The 18,358-nt window shown below is 46.5% G+C and overlaps 2 protein-coding genes across 5 annotated transcripts; one reads left to right on the forward strand and one right to left on the reverse strand.

Moving 5' to 3' along the window:
• Nucleotides 1-247: 247 nt before the first annotated feature.
• On the reverse strand, nt 248-2,233 carry LOC135391736 (PHD finger protein 10-like). Its single transcript, XM_064622152.1, has one exon. It carries the CDS (start codon nt 2,120-2,122, stop codon nt 326-328), a length of 1,797 nt encoding a protein of 598 aa, XP_064478222.1. The 5' UTR covers nt 2,123-2,233; the 3' UTR covers nt 248-325.
• A 175-nt stretch (nt 2,234-2,408) lies between these two features.
• LOC135391737 (polymerase delta-interacting protein 3-like) lies at nt 2,409-17,207 on the forward strand. Of its 4 annotated transcripts, none has more exons than XM_064622155.1 (10): nt 2,409-2,557; nt 3,907-4,237; nt 5,182-5,250; nt 8,955-8,996; nt 9,091-9,171; nt 10,068-10,295; nt 13,659-13,805; nt 16,101-16,230; nt 16,956-17,013; nt 17,083-17,207. In XM_064622155.1, the coding sequence occupies exons 2-10, from the start codon at nt 3,920-3,922 to the stop codon at nt 17,129-17,131; spliced, it is 1,122 nt and encodes a 373-aa protein (XP_064478225.1). In that variant the 5' UTR covers nt 2,409-2,557; nt 3,907-3,919; the 3' UTR covers nt 17,132-17,207. The 4 variants fall into 4 exon arrangements, with proteins under 4 accessions (XP_064478225.1, XP_064478223.1, XP_064478227.1 ...); XM_064622153.1 differs by having other exon boundaries at nt 2,410-2,557; nt 3,904-4,237; XM_064622157.1 differs by having other exon boundaries at nt 2,410-2,557; nt 3,904-4,237; nt 10,068-10,214.
• The last annotated feature ends 1,151 nt before the right edge of the window (nt 17,208-18,358 follow it).

The following is an 18,358-nucleotide window of genomic DNA, read 5'->3' on the forward strand; positions in this document are numbered from 1 at the left end:
GGGAGGGGGAGAGGGAAATCCAATGTATAAACTGATGCTTTGGAGGGGGCCAATCGCCAACCGTCCCCCTAGATCCGCCACTGCTTAGACGTGACTTTTCTACCCTTGCTCTAGACCATTTTGCCTTAACAAATAAAAGGTCTCGTTCATTACCCTACTGCAACATTCAATTCATGATCCAGCAAAATAGCCATCATGGCTCGCGCAAGACACGCACTTCACTGGATGCAAGAGAACGACTCGCAAGTAAGGTTTTACCAAAAGCAGCACCATTTTCCTTTTTATTCTCATAAAAATAAAATCAGATTAAACACCACACACCCCTTCACCTTCCCTTACGCCGTCGGTGGCAGCTCCTGCAGAATATGCTGACGCTCCTCTCCTTCGGTACGGGACCCTTTCCGTACTCGTGGTACCACCGCGACCGCAGTCCCCCGGGTCCCGGCCTGTCCACCCCGCAGTTTTTACACTGACCACACAGCCTGCAAATCCACCGTCCTATAGGCACACCCCTCATGCCGACGCAGAAACTGTGACTCGCCCTGTCGCACCTATCGCAAAACATCATCTGCTCCTCGTCGGCCTTCGACCGGCACACACTGCACTTCTTACAGTCCGAGCAGTGCCAGCGGTAAGCCTTAAGCGCAACCGACATTTCGGGTTGCAGCCCCAGGCATGCGATGTGTCCGACCTTCCGGCATTCTGAGCACGTTATCAGGTCTTGTTTCTCTTTTAAAGGATCACTATTGTTACAAATGGAACAAATAAGGTCCGGCACGTTCTCACTTTCCGAGACGGAACTTCCGTCCCCGCCACTCGAACTGCTGCAGGACGTGCCGTCCGTGCCCGAACTGTCCTCGGACTCGGACTGGCTGCCGTCGGATCCCGGGTGGGTGTAAACGGACCCCAACTCCTGCAGCGGGCCGTAGAGGACGGTGTTCAGCGGTAGGTACTTGAGCTCCTGCGGAGTGTAGACGGTGTAGTGATCCTGATACTGTCCGGGGACGAGGGCTACGGGGTACCGTCTACGAGCACCGGAGTTTAGGTCAACCTTTGCAATCTTGCGAGTGGGATACTGAATGGTAAAGGTCTGCATGTCGAAGCACGATCTCCGCTCGTCCTTGCGTTCTTGATTTAGGTGCTGATTGTACTCGGCGGTCGAAGCGACAGCTTTCCGAATAAACTCCGCCATCTTGCTCTTCTCGACACTGGCAGCCGAGTAACCGCGGTGTTTTTCGGCGTTCGTTTGCTTATCGCGCTCCCGGAGCGCGTTGGCGTACTCTTGATATTTTTCCGGGTAATCTTTCATGAACAAATCGATAACGTCGTCTGCTCGTAAAGCTGTCAACCCCAAGTCGCACTGCGTTTCGTTCACCACTCCTTTTTCTCTCAGGTATTTCTTCTCGTCTATGTCGACGGACCGCCGATACAGATCGGGGTATTTCCGTTTAAACGATTTCACCTGCAGGAACTCGCAGATCTGTTCCTGCAGTATGTACGCGTCGCCCCCTTCCAAGGGCCACTGATATTCGAAAATTTTATCCGCTGTAATGCGAGCGATCGCTTCGGACGTTATTTCATCGTCGGAGAAACGTTTGCGGCCACTTTTCTGACTGCTTACACTGTTTTGCGAATCACAGTCGATGGCTGTAGGATTTAAACTGTCGGGCTCTGCGGATGAGTGACCCTCCGACGTCGACTGTGGTATAGCAGACGACACCGTCGTTGCAACAGATTCCAATCCCGGTTGCAGGACCTCTTCTTCTTCTCCTGTCACTTGCGCGTCGTCGCCCGCTTCGTCGTCGTCGTCGATCTTTTGATCTTCCTTCGCTGCGGTTGTGGGTGGCGGCGGTATGGTTTCGAGGTTCCATGAACTCCTCGTGTCCTCTTCAAAGACGGGAATAGGCTCAGTTTCTTGCGGCTTCGGAGTGCTAACAACTGATGTGCTGGTGCTGCTCGTAGTTAGGCTTAGCTTCGGGACGTCGGGCTCCAAAAAGATGCCGGCCGTTGAAGCGTCCTCGCCGGCTACGCTTTCCGACGGAAACGAACCGAGAGAATCCGGTTCCACGGCGTCCGACGATTCTGCGAAGTTCGTTGATGGCCAAGCATTATCTTCCGACATTTTGCTTCGGATTGGCAACGTTTAAAATTGCTAACTCAGATCAAGCGCATCGAGTTACATAACCGCTTCTCTGTGTTTGCGGTTGTTTACACCCGGTTGCAACCGTCGTTAGGGGACGAACTTCGCCGGCGACAGAGCGATCAACTTTACAAAGATGTAAATCTACTCCTTTCCATTTAGTGTGCAAGTTTTACAATATCACGAAGTTTTTCCCTTATACAAATTTTAAAGGTTATTCGTTTGTTGAAAGAAGTCTCAACGCGTGCTGCACCCTGACGGAGAACCATAACAAATATTGCGAAGTCAAGCCGCGCTGCAATGGGGTCTCCAAATGTTGCAGTTCGAAAATAATCTTTGGATAAGCTTGTGAATTCACGTACGTCTTCGAGTGTGCCATTTCGAGTTTTTGCAAAGCATAACCTCCCAGTATTTCGGGTAAGAAAAGAAGAACTGCCTCACAATGCAAGCACTTGGGAAAGCCTCTTATTTTCATATTGTTTGCAATGTGACACAGACGCCAGCTTGAAGCATCCAGTTGCGTTTATTAACACGCTTATTGAAGTTTTGAAAAGAGTGGTCCTTACAATTACTCCTGATATCGTGATTATACCGCGTTTTTTTGTACACTATTTTTTTCTGTTTTTGCGGGTGTGACGGATTTGAAGGCTCTTTGCAGAAACTAGTCGTTTTCGTTTTCTGTATTTGCAACGTTTCTCACGGAGTTGCAACGTTTCGTTATTGTGAAAAGTTGAAACTGAAGCCTGGTTTCTGTTCATGATGTACAGGCAGCGCGTGATATTGAACTTGATAAGTGTTAGTATTGAATATTTGTTAGTCTGATAGTATAAATCAATAACGTAGTAACTGGACCCAAAAACGTGTTGGCTGTGTCTAGAGGTCCGGCGGACGGACCCGATTCTTTATGCAGCGGGGTCCGTCGGATGGTCCGTGGTATGAGGAACTAGACTGTTTTCTAACCTAACCAACCTAACCTAGAGCTGCACGAAGCTAACTTGCACTAGCCTGACTAGACTAAACTTAAACTAGACTAGACTAACTTAAACTAGACTAAACTAAACTAACCTAACCTAACCTAAACTAAACTAACTTGATCTAACACGACATAATGTTGAAAGCGGAGTGTCCCGACGGACTCCGATGTATAAACAATCGGGTCCGTCGGACCGACGGACCCCATTCTTTACGCAGCGGGGTCAGTCGGATCGTCTGTGGTATGAGGAACTAGCTAAGCTAAGCTTTCCTAAGCTAAGCTAACCTAACCTAGAGCTGCACGAAGTCAACTTGCACTAACCTGACTAGAATAAACTAACCTAACTCTAACCTAACCTAAACTAACTTGATCTACCACGACATAATGTTGAGCCGACGGACGGAATGGGGTCCGTCGGACCGACGGACCCCATTCTTTACGCAGCGGGGTCAGTCGGATCGTCTGTGGTATGAGGAACTAGACTGTTTCCTAAGCTAAGCTAACCTAAACTAACTTGATCTACCACGACATAATGTTGAGCCGACGGACCCCGATGTATAAATAATCGTGTCCGTCCGACGGACCTCTAGACACTTCCAAAAGGGCTTCGCACGCACTTGAAATCGTCCAAGAAATTTCAACAGAAAATAGATACTACATAACGATGATGGATTGCGTGTGTGTTAATGGATTATAATGGATGTGAGCAATTAACTAACAATGTCGTTACCTCTCGCTGCTGTGAAGGACTTAAAGAGTTTTGTTGTTTGTTGCCCCTCGTTCCTTTCAGAAGACTCGTTAATACGATGGTTCTGAGCCGTAAACTAGCCAACAGGATAGGTGTTCGCACCCAGCAGAAGGGGAACTTCAGACGCCCGAACACCAAGGCTTCAGTAACAGATGCCAGGCAGGTTCTGAACGCCAAGGGCCTTCGAAGGCAAACTCAGTCGAGCTTCTTCAACGCACGGACCCCCGCAAAGAGGTTTGGTGGAGTCACCAAGGCATATAGGGCACAGCAACAAACGGGAAGGAATGCCTTCAGAGGAGATGCAAGGGCTTTTATCAACGCCGCCAGGGCAGCAAAGGCACCAGCTAAAGTTCAGCAGTCAAGGTTCCAAACAGGGGTACGTTATCACTACAGAGTACTACTGTTATAGGAGCTACATGTACACTGTACTACAGCACGGTTGCCAAGTGGGGGAGGGAGACATCTCGTACTCTTCCTTCTACTAGTGTGGTATACGAGGGTTCTTTGTTTTCGGGTTTTATGCTTTTTCAAATTCGGGAAGGAAAAATCTGGTGCTACTTATAGACGAGAAATCGGGCGCTACGATCTCTGTTTGATATGTTATCGGCGAAGTTTCGGGTGAATCGAAAGGCATATGAAACAAGCCTCTGCTGTGACACTGGGACGAGAAACAAGAATCTCAGTGAGTGACCTTGGTATTCAAACACTTGCCCGAGCTCCAGAAAAGCTCGTCTTTGACTCCTGCAGGAGGTGACCATAAAAGGAGGACAAATAGGTTGTCACAAATAGCTCTCTTTGCTGATGTTACGGTTCACTTTTCCGACGGTTTATTGAGAACGACAAATTGAAGGACCGCAAGGATTTCGGGGTAGCTATCGGGTTTCACCAGAATTCTTGAACATTTGTTCGGGGAGGGAACTATCGTGAAAAATCGGGTTTAACCCTGAAACTGAGAACACTAGGTATACGCTTGCATATACAGTGAACCCTCGTTATTATGACCATGGTCGTTCCCGAAAATTTTGGTCATAATGCGGAATTGTCATATTAACGGGGGGCATTTGCAGAGGTTTCACTGCATTGTTCCCCAGTAGTATGGTCGTAAAGCGCGTATGTCAGATTATCGGGGGTCATATTAACGAGGGTTCACTGTAGTTATGCATGTGCCTCCACAAGGACACAAAAATATTTTTCGGTGCATTACAGCATGGTGGAGAAAAGTTTTGTGCGGGAGCATCTGATTTTTTACAAGATGTTGTGCTTCGAACAGCAGTATTAATCTTGCGAGCACCTCATGATGGCGCCTGCGTGCTCCTACAGGTACAGCCCAACATACAAATCAGGCAAGGACTACTTACTGTTACAAAGAAGCGACAACTGTTCAATAAGGTATGTGCACCTTCGTGTCGTCTTCTTGTGAGGCTCGGGAAATGGCCATGTTCACGAGATTCAAGCATGAAGTTCATTCTGCAGTAAATCGTCACACAGATACCCATATTCCACCTGAGAACTGCATCAAATGTAGCTCGCCAACCCTAACAGAGTTGCTGCCCCACTGGAGTAATTGTGCTGCAGTGACACCAGGGGGCTACCTTAGGGCTCCTATAGTCTAAGGATCGCCACGCTACTAGATGTGACAGAGAGTTACGCAGCTAGCTATTGCAACCAATAGGAAGAAGAGTAGGGCGAAACTTAAACGTGCCATTCTTATGTTGAACACAACTTTAGTTTCTCCTGCAAAGGTAGCAGAGCTCTCTTGCAGTCACATAAATGATATATATATTTAATGATTTATGGCATACAGGGTGTCCCAGAAAATGGGTCATTGAATTATGATAAAAAAACTACACCACCTAGAATCATGCGGTCAACGGCATTTGTTCTTACTAGGTTTTTGCCACCTCCTGATGTGAACGTCGTGCAACGTAAGATTAATTACGCAAATTTTTGCAAACTGAACTCGGAAATTTGCCAAGTAAAGGTGCTTTCTTACCTCACCAATGTGAAGAGCGTGCCGAATTTACGCAAATTCATGATAATTGACAGGGTTATTGAGGAGGTATCCCATTGAAAAAAAATAGCTGAACATCGTACTTTACGCAGCATAGCGTGTGAAGAATTTTTCAGCGCAATCGTTGTCAGTCCGACAAAAGGAGGTTGGAAACCCGGCCCACACAGGGATAGTAGAAAGAGATAACACAGACATGGCTTGTCGCATCTGGCTTCCGCTGGGATCACACCTTCCCTTTCCCAATTTCGGGAACTGTCACTTTTTCTCCTATCACTCTGTGGGCTGGGTTTCCAACCTCCTTTCGTCGGCCCGACAGCAATTGCGCTCAAAAAGGCGTGAAGCGCTATGTTCAGGGTGCTCCGAAGAGCATGATGCTCGGCTATTTTTTCCGATGGGATAGTTCCTCAGTATCCCTGTCAAATAGTATAATGAATTTGAGTAAATTCGGCACGCTCTTCACATTGGTGGGGTAGAAAAGGTGACATTTACTTGGCAAATTTCCGAGTTCAGTTAGCAAAAATTGACATAATTAAACTTGCGTTACACATCATGAGGTGTTGAATGCATGATGCCGTTGACATCATGCCGTTGACTGCATGATTCTAGGTGGTGTAGTTATTTTTTATTATAATTCAATGACACGTTTTCTGGGACACCCTGTATACCTCAAAGATGCTCGTGGGGGCTTTCTATTGGAGGGGAGGGAATAACATTTGGTACAACAACAGAAGAAAACATAGATAGAGCACAATGCAAGTTTACTGGATGCCAAAGTAGCAGGCGAGTTCTCGTTTGAACACTACATGGTCGACAATTGTGATCAGCGGCTCCGGAAGACAATTCCAGTCATTATTAGTCTCGGGAAAGAATGAGCAATGGAACTGCACATGATGCGAATGACCTTAAACTGATGATCCAGCCTTGATGATATACTACAGTCGCCGACCGATTTTTCGGACCCTGATTTTTCGGACATGCTCGATTATTCGGACTCGTTCGCGGAACGGCCGCGGGTCCCATAGAGTTGATGTATAAGAGCGTCCAAAATTTCGGACGCCGTGCAGCTCCGTCACTCGATATTTCGGACTCTGTTTGCCCAACCAGCGAATTTCTCTCTTGGGGTAACGGAAAATATTGGTATCGTCCGAAATTCGTATCGAAAGAAATCAACCAACTAAAATATTGAGGCAAAATAATAGGCAGTGATGATTGTTCATTTTCCATTCCTCTGTGTAGAAGAGGTCTGTCGTGGCGCCTTTGTGTCTTCGATTTGGCCACCGGCCCAGCACGTGCTCTCCGCCCGCGAGTCGCGCGACAGCGCTGTAAAGCGAGCTTCACCTAAAGCACGCATGCGTTAGGCGAAGCCGACTTGCGGACTCGATGACGGTGGTGCCTCTGACAGTGTACACTGACGAAATGTCGCTTCGGGAAATAGAAGCTGACGTTATCAGGCAGAGCTGGAAGCGCGTTAGGAAAGCACAAATTTTTCTAGCCTACTAGGGCTTAGTAAAGTTTATTTTGAAGCGAAATTCGTTTTTTCGGACCGCTCGATTATTCGTACTTTTGCGCAATCCCCGCCGAGTCCGAAAAATCGGACGGCGACTGTATAGTACGCAGGTTGGATGAAGTACGGTCCCAAAGGAGGGTTACGGAAAAACTTGTGATAAGCACAGAGACGAAAATAGTTCCAGCGTACTGTGAGCTTGGGAAGACTGAGTGAAAGTTCAGTTGATGTAATACTAGAAGGTTTAGTATAGTTAGTTAGATATAACGCAGGATTTTGACATGTCTCAAGGATTATACAGTAAGGTTAGTAACGTGAGGGTCCCAAGCACTGCTATCGTACTCTAGCTTCGAGCGAACAATTGCAGTGTATTCCAGTTGTTTAATAGAAGATGGGGCGTGCTTCAGGTTCCAGGCGAAGAGAGAACTAACGGAATCCTCCCAAGATTCAGAGTGATAATCGGGAAATCCATAGGTCGTTACGGCGACAGTGTCGTTCGAGGTCGTTGGGTCGAGATGTCACGCTGTTAACGGATGACGATGGAGTACATATTGTGGACTTCACGTATGAATGCTCCGAGGCGATTAAACGTATATTAGAAATTTCACTTTCAATACCGGTTACTTAGTCAGCGAGAGACTGGGGCACCTGTTCTGTTGTGGTCTGTGATGCTTTTACAGATTTAATTTCGTGAAGCAGGTTCTCCTGACCCTCTTGTAATGATGAGAGAAGTCCTACTACAGTCGACCCACGTTTACCCGGACTTCATTTATCCGGATCCTGCGCTATGCGGACAAAAAAGCATGGGGACGGATTTCTCCCCACGTATTTCGCCCTCGTTTATCCGGACTCGGACGAGAATTCCAGGGAACAGAAGCGACTAATACCCAACAATCGGCTTCAGCTATCCGGTCATTATCCAGGAAGGACACTTGGCCCACACCTAGTCAAGCGAGGTCGAGAACCCTGGTCGTGGCCTCCTTTTTACTGACACAAAGAGGGTGTTGCTAGGAAGAATTTTCTCCCTTTCCGACTTTGCACATTACACAAAAGTAATCCACTGAGCAGTCTGGTCATTTCAGACTGAAAAGGTCCGCAACAAGGACAACTGCGCTGCAATCACAGATGACGACATCCTCAGTGTCGTCGCTTCCGATAGTGTTCAAGAAGAATCTGATGATGAAAGCGGGGATGGCACCAGCTGTGACGCTAGAAAATGGGTGGGCGGCACTGAGAACAGCGCTAGTGTTTTTCGAGCAACGGAACGATATTTCGCAAGTTAATGCCATTAGCAAAGGTGTGCAAGAACTGGATGCATGTATTAGAATGGAACAGATGACAATGGATAATTTTATGTGTAATTGTCGATAAAGATGTCCTTTTATGATCACACTGGGTTTTCGTGTTTCACTTATCCGGTTCCCCCGCGATCCGGACATTTTCGCACCAAAAGGAGCCATCCGGATAAACGCAGGTCGACTGTATATCATCTTGGTGTTTGATTTCGTTATTATATGTTCTCTTTTTGCGAGGTCTTTCTGTCTAAAATTGTCTTCACATTTCATTTTGATGTTGCAGAGACTTCAGGTGAATCAGGGTGACCTGTCGGACGAAGAGCAGGTAAGTTATCAGTGACGAGGCACTTCAATTCTGCACGCTTTTGTGCAACGGACGAAACTGTGACCTCACATTTGGCTTTCATTGATCCTATTAGCCGATTCCACAGAATCCGAACAAACGCATACGAGTAAACCGAACGGGGATTTCAGTGACCACTGTGAACAACGTCGCCAAGGTACGTGCTTTCTCTCTCTCTCTTACTGTAAATTTTGGTAAATGTAACGAGTACAAAAAGTGTGGATGCGCGAACCAAATCCTCGAATCCTTGGCAGGGATTTGTGATTCCGAATCCCAGTGTCCGAAACGGCGAATCGAAGCTTTAGAATCCACCAACCACGTTTGTCTGTTTCTTTTTCAAATTGGCGTCTCTGGAGTCAGCCGAAAGCCTCATTGGCCGACGGGTGTTTTCTTGTTTGTTTGTTCACATTGCTCTGCACTGAAAGAGTTCAGGGAAGAACTGTTACATTAAAAGTTTAGAAGTAACCTGGTTTCGCTTTTGATTGTTGCTTAGTTTTATGGAGATAATTCAGGCTCTAGAATTTATATATTTCTTGTGGTCGATGAATAACACGTTAAATAAATTACGTTTAAGAAGAACTATATGGGTATATTTTCTCTTGAAACTGAAGCATTATTTAATTTACATTACAAGTTTAAAAGTAATCTGGTTTCGCATTTGATCGTTGCTTAGTTTTATGGAAATAATTCAGACTCGAGAATTTATGTATTTCTTGTGGTCGACGAATAACACTTTAAATAAATTACGCCTAAGAAAAACTATATGGGTATATTTTCTCCCGAGACTGAAGCGTTATTTAATTTGTTTTTCATTAAACAGAGGCATCATATTCTGCTTCGAAACACTTTTCACCAGAAGTGTTTCTTTCCTGTCTTCTCTTTTCTTTTTGAACTCTTTTTTTTTTAAAGAAAGGATTCGAAAGGCTCGAGATCCGTAAGATTCGTGGCGTCGTAGAACCTTTCTTGGATTCGGATTCGGATTCTGACTCTGATTCGAAAAATTTTGGATTCGTCCCATCTCTAACGAAAAGTTTGCGTTCTGGACGCCCTCAGATCCGTCGGCACAACATGGTGGTCGACAACGACTCGTACACATCGGAGGACGAAGACGACCTGGAGAGGCTCACCTTGGAAGACGTGATCGGACGATCCCCTCTGGCAAGCGACCGGCTCTTCAGGCCGTCTGGAAGCAGAGTGCCTGTCAGTAAACTTCCTAACTTGGAAAGGTTTCAAAAACCCACTCCCATGATGATTGAAGAAACTGATGGCAGAACTAGCAAGGTTTGCAAAACTGAATCTGGTGGTTATGGGTGCGGTAGATACGCTGCTCTGGTGATGCAGCACCCTTCAACCCCCTTTGTGCTCCCCGTAGTACCTAGGATGACCGCGCTCTTAAAGGTTGGGATAGCGCAACTAAGGGAGGACGGACACTAGAGACGAGAACAAGTGCTAACTGGCGAATGACTTCATTGGGACCAAACAACCCGTATAAATGAAACTCCAGGTTTTCAAGAAGCCATGGCCAAAAGGTCATGTTCTCAGAAAAGCCAGTTCTTTTTGTGCTAGGGCTACTGACAGGGTTGCAAGAGGGGCAGCCTAGAGTCGCTAAGTAAGCTACGCTTCAGGGTATCGACACTGAGGCAGACGGGAGAGTTGGAGCCGCCATGTTGTTTCCGTTTGACCTCCACCCCCTCCTCTACTAGTTTAGTAGAAATAGATGAAGATGAAGTTTGGCAGTGGAAGAAGACAACACTTCGAAGAGCGCTCCATGGATGGCGCTGGAGGTCGAACGGAGACAACATGGCAGCTCCAACTTGCTCTTTTGCCTCAGTGTCGGTACTCTGAAGTGTAGCTTATTTAGTGATTCTATGGAGGCAGCACCGGATGATCTGCTCAGTGGAGAAGCTGAATGACGGATGATGAGAAGTTTGCCTCAAGACGACTGCACCCCATACATTTTTAAAATCTTATAGCACTGCGGGGAATTGTTCAGTTTGGATGGCATGTTTTTTTCTGGTTGGTTTGGGTGGTGTTTGGTGCTTAATGAGGCTAGATTTTTGGTGTGGGCCTTAGAAACCTTCCTACTGTGTTCATAAGACAACAGTATATCTCATTGCGGACTTGTTAGCCTGATCACTGCCAAAATAAAGTCGCCTTAAATAAGAATTATAACCTTCATAAGCGCCAGAAAAATGTATCCAAATCGACACATCAAACAGTATTTTGTGTACAAGTAGTTCATTACGAGTAACAGGTTTTACCAGGTTGAAGTGGGAATCCGCCACTAAATCAATTTGAAGGGATGTGATATATCTATAACCTCTTTTCTATCATGAACACGTGTCCGAAATATCTCCTTCCAAAACCATGCAGATTTTATTCAATTGCATTCTTTTACAAGGCAGGTGAGCCGCCTGTGTGGAGCAAGAGACTCCTGAAAGGAACGCTGATCTCACCAGTGATTTTCCTGACACTGCTTCTTTTGTCCTGCTCATGTTTTTGAAGAACACAATAGTCTTCTCAGGCGTATTAATTTCTATCCCATTAAAATCACGACCGTGAGGGTTGGGTCCGTATGTTGCACAAGTGGTTGCAGGAACAAATCTCGCTGCGCGACGGTAACGGTGTCTACCTAGAGTGTCGTTCGATTTTCAAAACGCGAGGGAGAATGCAGGACTCTAAGCAGACGACACCGTGGTTACAAGGCGGGAGACTTCACAGTGTCCTCCGTCGGATGAATTGCCGCAGTAGGGATCTCTCTTTTCTACTCCCTGCATTTCTGTTTGCTATTGTCATCATTTACTAATTAATTACTTGCACAAAATGAACATGAAGGCTGTACAATATAACCTTGTTTAATTCGAAGACGTCTCGATGGTGAAAATATTTCGAATTAAGCGTGCATTCAAATTAAGCGAACCTGGGCACGTGGTAAAGGAAAATATATCTATTGGCCGAAAAACTCACTGATCTTCTTCGTTTGTCGCTTTCCGAAATTGGCATTGTTCGTCACCGTTCGTTCGAGATGGGCTACGAAGTACGTCGTATGGCTGCGCGCATTGTTGGCTTATACAAGGTTGCGTACAACATTTGGATCATGCAACATTCTGATTCTGAACTTGCACCCAGTTGGTTTACTAAGAACTTCCGAAAACGATGGCGCGCAGGCAGGCTCGTAGCAGCTGTCATCATCACCCTGTTCATTTGCATGAGCCGTGTTGAGAACGATGTCAGAACGATGTGTCGGAAATGTGCTACTGCCAGCGGTGAGGATGACACAGCGCCGATCGGACGACGAAGGGAGGAAAGGAGGCACACGTTTTCTTGCCCTTTCTTTCCATGTCTCTCTCTCTCTCCCCCCCCCCCCCCCCCCCCCCCCCTCACAAACACACACACACTGGCTTACTTCCGTCACTTTCGCTTTGAGACACCACGGCGTCCAGATCTGCTAATGACGTGTGGAAATGCAAGGCCCTCTCTATGGATGCAAAAGTCTAAGTTATCAAAGCTGTTGTGAATGGTGAAAAGAAGAAAGACGGTGCAGCCAGATTTGGCATTCTCATTTGGAATTCATTATCCATAGAGCCTTAAGTTTTAGGGTTTAACCCGATTCTTCCCCGAATTTGCACCCCGAATTGAGGGTTGCCTCCTTGGGGCGAAACCTGATTTTTAGCCGGCAATTTGCCCTCACTGAGACGTCTGTAGGAGCAATCACGAACTTGTTTGACAGCAAATGCAGTTTACATCACCGTTTGTACCAAACCAGTACAGTCAGTTTGAGTAGCTGAGCGCGATTTCCCCCCGAATTTAGTGTACTGGAAGTTTTTCCATGCTAATTTGCACGAATCTAGAGCACATGTTTATTTACCTGATTTTTACCCCCCGAATTTAGAAAAAAAAATATTTCCCGAAAACTTCAGGCTCTAGTTATCCCAACATCCTGAAGTCAAAGGACAGCATCCTCGCAGCTGTTGCCGCGAGAGCCAGCGCCACACGAGAGCGGCCAAAGCTTGCTGTTAACGACGAGGTCGACAAAGCCACATTCACGTGGTTCGTGGAAATGCTGTCGGGGGAAATTTCCGCTTACTGGAGCCGTTGTGCAGTGCCAGGCAGTCAACTTCGCCAACATGCTGGGTTGTGACGACCCCAAAGCAAGCAGCGGCTGGTTAGATAAGTTCTGTTCTGACAGTTCAGGTGGTATTGGACGCAATCGATGTTCTCTGAGAAAACCAAGAGGCAGCACTGGAGGCCCTCTCAGCATACAAGCAGAATATTGTGACGACATTTCCCACCGTGCACTCGAAACTCTGACTTCTCCGGGAAAAATTACAATTCTCCACACTGTCTTTTTTTTTTTTTTTTTTCATTTGGCACACGCACCTGGTCGTTTGGAAGAGTAACAGAAGCGGTAAGCCACAGTGTATTTTGCTGATGATCTATACAGCGAAGTTCTCCGTAGAGCAAAGTTTTGCAATGAATTTATCGACTTCGTTTGTGGTATACGTGAGCAAAAAGACAGAAAATAGTTTCTAAGTGCAAATCCATGTGCTGGGCAAATTGCAGGTGGCACAGGGAACACCCGAGGGGGGTATTGTTGGGGGAGACAAATTGTATTGTAATTTGAAAGTACGTCGTTTCACGCAGATGGCACCAGTGAGCAGGATACAGCATCGCCTGGATGTGAACCCAGTTCCGTCGAGCTCCAGGCCAGCCATGCTGACTGAACCGGCAGAAGGTGCCTCCGTGTTGGTCTCCAACCTTCACCCGCAAGTGACCGAGAGCGACATTCGTGTGCGTACCTCTCTTTCTCCACCACGGTGCAATCCCACTAATTCGAGCTTGAAGAGGACCGAAGATTTGTTCGAATATAGTGGGGTTCAAACTCTAAAGGGTGTCGCTGTGAATGGGGTCCTGATTCGCGGGTGGCGCACACCATGTGTATTCAAGACGCGTTGTGACTCACTAGGCCTTGCGCACGTTTGCGGTCACACGATGCCCGAAATATAAGTGACTCGTTCATGTTCCAAAAATATTTATTTACGGGCGAGCATCAAAAAGTACCTCGGGCCTGAAAATAATCTACTTAAAGGAGTACAGAGGGTCATAAAAAAAAATTTCAGATTAAGACATCTGATGAAAGTGTGTGTGTCATTATACCGAATAGTGCGAAAGGTTTTGATGTGTGCAATTTGTTTCTCAGAAAAAAACTCACATAAACATAGCTCCGTGCGTTCACTCTTAACTCTCCACTCCAGCTGTAACGAGGATGAGGAGGTATGATGCCACGTCACCGATGACGGTATAAGGAGAACTCGTTCTGGTTCGCCGGTCAGTGGGGGTCAGCGCCTTGTCCCTTTGCCGCCGTAAACCTGTTTTGCCAGTTCTCCCGGAGAATTGGGGATAGAAGGAGCGGCCGAAGCATTACCAAGCAAGGAGAAAGTCTTTATCAGAACTCCGAACAGCCGAGTAGCAGATGACAGCGGCGTAGCAGACAACATTCCTCTAGGCCAATCAGCGGGTGTTCTCTTTATAGCGTCAGCGCGAGGTTCCAGGCAGATCACAGGCTGGTACTGCTCTTCACCACCGTTGCGCACGGTCGCTTTTTGCGGCGTATTTTAAATTCAATTTCTGCAATAATTATGACTCTGTGGTGTAAATTACTTCGCATGGTGCATCTTACTGGCCTACTTAACAGTTTTATAGGAAGAAAACTGGGTGTTAAAAATGACTTCTGTGCTACTTTAAAGGGGCGCTAAAATGCAAAAACAAGTTCACTTCAAATCACGGTTCCATGCTATGTTAATTTCGTACTCGTTATCATAATTCAAAACTTTGATTCCGTTACGAAGCTACGATAAAAAGTATACCGGGCTCTTTCTTGCTTCGGCGCTAAGCAGTGAACGGCGTTTCAGCTCATGCATCGGTGTTTTCAGTCCATGCTGCGCGTCCAAGCCGACTGGCGTCGCTGTCCGAAGGACATGAAGATCAATGTTGTCAGTAGAACATTTGCGAGAACTCTTGTAGCTCAGTGAGTTGGTATTGAAAAATTAAGCAGTGCGCATCATTCCGCGCATATATGGAACACTACGATTGGACCCGTTTCAAATCCACATGGCCACGATAGGTAAGCGCACGCTTGTCCTGCTGCCTCATTGGATGCTGCCAATCGTCCCTTCCTGTGGATCCCATTCGTTGCCCCCAAAGACTGCTTCATTTTGACTGCGTTTTTCTTCTAAACGGTAGCGCTGTGTGAACTAATTTTGCTTGTATTATACTAATTGAAACACAGACTTTCATTTCAGAGCAAGTTGTTTTTGCATTTTAGTGCCCCTTTAATTTCGTTTCTTCAGCTGTGACTCAATCAACGTCGTTTGCTGTATTGGACCCAATCCAGCGAGGCTTACTTGCAAGCAAATGCCATTGTTCCGTGCCAGTTGTATTTGCACACACCATTGCATTTTTGTTCATGGCTCTCGTTTTCCTCCGGCACAAGTATGGCCTTTATAAGTAAGAAGTTAACTTAACAGTTCATAAGTAGAGCCTGAAGTTTTCGGGAAATATTTTTTTCTAAATTCGGGGGGTAAAAATCGGGTAAATAAACATGTGCACTAAATTCATGTGAATTCGGGTGAAAAAAACTTCCATTACGCTAGAATCGGGGAGAAATCGGGCTCAGTTATTCAAACTAACTGTAGCAATTTGGTACAAACAGTGATGTAACTGCATTTTTCTGCCAAACAAGTAAGTTGGTGCATTCCTACAGACATCCTAGAGAGGGCAATTTGCCTGGTAAAAATCGGGTTTCACCCTAAAGAGGCAACCTTCCATTCGGGGTGCAAATTCGGGGAAGAATCAGGTAGAACCCTAAAACTTCAGGCTCTATTCATAAGTAAACATGTTTCTAACGCGCACACGGCAGAGCTGCACAGCGCGCTGCCATACTAGGGCTACACAGGCCCATCTTGTTCGAATAAACCATCGCACACAAGTGTAAGTTAGAGTTGTCTGCAAGTTTGTATTAACAGGATTGCATTGTATTTACTTAGTTTTTAGGAAGCGGGTCTTAATCGGCCCTTCATCTTGCAGGACCTCTTCCAAGATATTGGTCCTATGCAGGAAGCCCGCTTAGTCTCTACTGGAACAGCACTGGCTACTTTCTACCGTCGGGCAACTGCGATCCGCGCGTGCGATACCTATCATGGACGGCTGCTTGACGGTACGTTTTCGTTGCCGTCTGAGCATTCGGCATAAGTTGGAATAGACCACGAAAAGTGAAATTATGGTCACTGACCAATTTTAATACGATAGCTTTATTGGGCTATAGCCCCCTTGGAAATTCTTTTGGTCTGCACCGAAAACCTCATCACGGACAATAGATGGACTCCACCCACAGGAACTGCCGGTGGAGGAGCATTTATGGCAGAGTTGCCAAGGCGGGATAGCGACGTCTTCCTTCGTCGTGCCGACATGAACAAACAGTTGTTCTCAGACTTCCCATGTTGGTGCATATGCCCCCCCCCACACACACACACACACACAACATTAGGTTAAACGTTATGTTCCCCCTCCCCAAGAAAGAAACCGCCCCCACTCCCAAAGTGAGGGTTTGGGTCTGTTCCTGCCTACACCTTCGGTAGAGCTGACTCGCAGCATGGTGCCACCACCACCTTCAGTTCAGTTGCAAAGTATCCTGCGAATACACTTTTTAGGCTCTTATCCTCATATTTGATAATTATGCACATTTCTTTGTCTCGGAAACATGCCACACTACCAATTGCTACCACCTGTGAAATCACAAATATTCTCAGTGACCTCCACCAAGATTCCCCATGAGTGCAATTACTGCATCCAAAATGGTTTCACGTAGCCGCGTACATCAATAGCACGTGCACATTAAGCCGAGGGTGTCGGAGAATTAACCGTGGCTTCTAATGATTGCAGGTCAGCCGATGAACCTCACTTTACTCACGGTCGGTACTACAGCATCCAGCTCACAGAGGTAAGGGAGCGCGGCGCAGTGCCACTATTGTCATGCATTGATTAACCTTTTGTTCTGCGGATGTTTCAGACCAGCACAAGCAAACATGTCTTCCTACTTTGCTTCCAAGTACCTCTGAGGAGCCAAATGCGCTCATCACTTCTGTTGTCTTTTTGTTGTACAATAACCGAGATTAAAAGCACGGTCGTAATCTATGCAAGTGAATCAGTACTGAAAGACATCTCTGCAAAGTCAAGTGTGAGTCAGCCTGACATGTGTTTTCTTTTTGCGCACGTTACACCAGTGTTGCCTGATCAAGGGTAGAACCGTGGTCATCTGCAACGTGTCTGCCAGCGATAAGCGCGATTGGATGAAGTGTGAAAACCAGCTCTACTACTAAAAAGCTGGATTAGGCTGCAACCATGTATAACCATTGACGGAGCGCAGTTTTTGTGGCCATCAAGTTCTGCAGAATTGCAAAGTACATGTTCCATGTAAAGTGATAACATACATTAGCACGTTTTCTTGAAGCAGCAGCAGCGTGCTGTGCAACAAATGACAGGAGCTCTTGCGAAGGAACGGCCAGCAAAGCTGAGCTGGTGTCTCGTTGGTGTGGGTACGATGCCCATATCTGCTGCTTTTCTCGCTTTTTTTCCCTTTCTGGCAGGTGTATTGCGGGGCATTATGAGGCGCTACGGAAATCCGTGAGATACCCCCAACACTGCATACAAAAAGTGTTCGGTAAGAACTACTACAGTAAAACATGGTTACAACGAAAAGTGCTATAAGGAAAATCTCGATAGAGCGAAATAATTTGGATTCCCCGGCAGAGCGACATAGAGATCGATGTATATTTTAACTTCCACTACAACGAAACGGTTTTATGACCCAATGAAACGAGGGTTTATGACCCTCAAAGCTGACCTTACGGTCACGAAAAGAAAGGGCGCAAGCAGCGTCCTGTTCCCGCGGCGAAAAGATGGCACTCGCAGTTAGGGTGTCTACAAAACGAAGCCTTCGTCATTGGAAGGTTAGGGATTTTCCTTCTGAGGCTTCTCCGTTTCGCGCTGGTTTTAAACTGTCCGGTTGAAGCCAAGTACAGAACGAAGGTAACAGCAAAGAGCACAAGATGCAAGGCACTATCGCGCACGCGTGGGAAACGTTTCGTTCGTGTGGTAGCATACTTGACGAAATCAGCCTAGATGATTTTCTTGACGGGAACAAACATGTCGTAGCAACGGAGAGCCTTACGGAAGACACAGTGCCATAGACGTACTTAGAAGGTTTGCAGGATCGCAACAAGATATGGAGAAAGCTGCGGAGGCTTTGGCGGCGTACGAACAATGCGTGATACTGTGTCTTCTAG

Source organism: Ornithodoros turicata, chromosome 4 (genome assembly GCF_037126465.1).
Source record: "Ornithodoros turicata isolate Travis chromosome 4, ASM3712646v1, whole genome shotgun sequence".
In the NCBI taxonomy this organism is placed as follows: Eukaryota; Metazoa; Arthropoda; class Arachnida; order Ixodida; family Argasidae; genus Ornithodoros; species Ornithodoros turicata.

Excerpts from the sequence above, each read along its gene's own strand:
- LOC135391737 (XM_064622155.1), top strand. The coding sequence starts at position 3,920 with ATGGTTCTGAGCCGTAAACTAGCCAACAGGATAGGTGTTCGCACCCAG. Across the intron at positions 8,997-9,090 it reads ACCTGTCGGACGAAGAGCAG|CCGATTCCACAGAATCCGAA; the intron begins GTAAGTTATCAG and ends TGATCCTATTAG. Across the intron at positions 9,172-10,067 it reads CTGTGAACAACGTCGCCAAG|ATCCGTCGGCACAACATGGT; the intron begins GTACGTGCTTTC and ends GGACGCCCTCAG.
- LOC135391736 (XM_064622152.1), bottom strand. The coding sequence starts at position 2,122 with ATGTCGGAAGATAATGCTTGGCCATCAACGAACTTCGCAGAATCGTCG.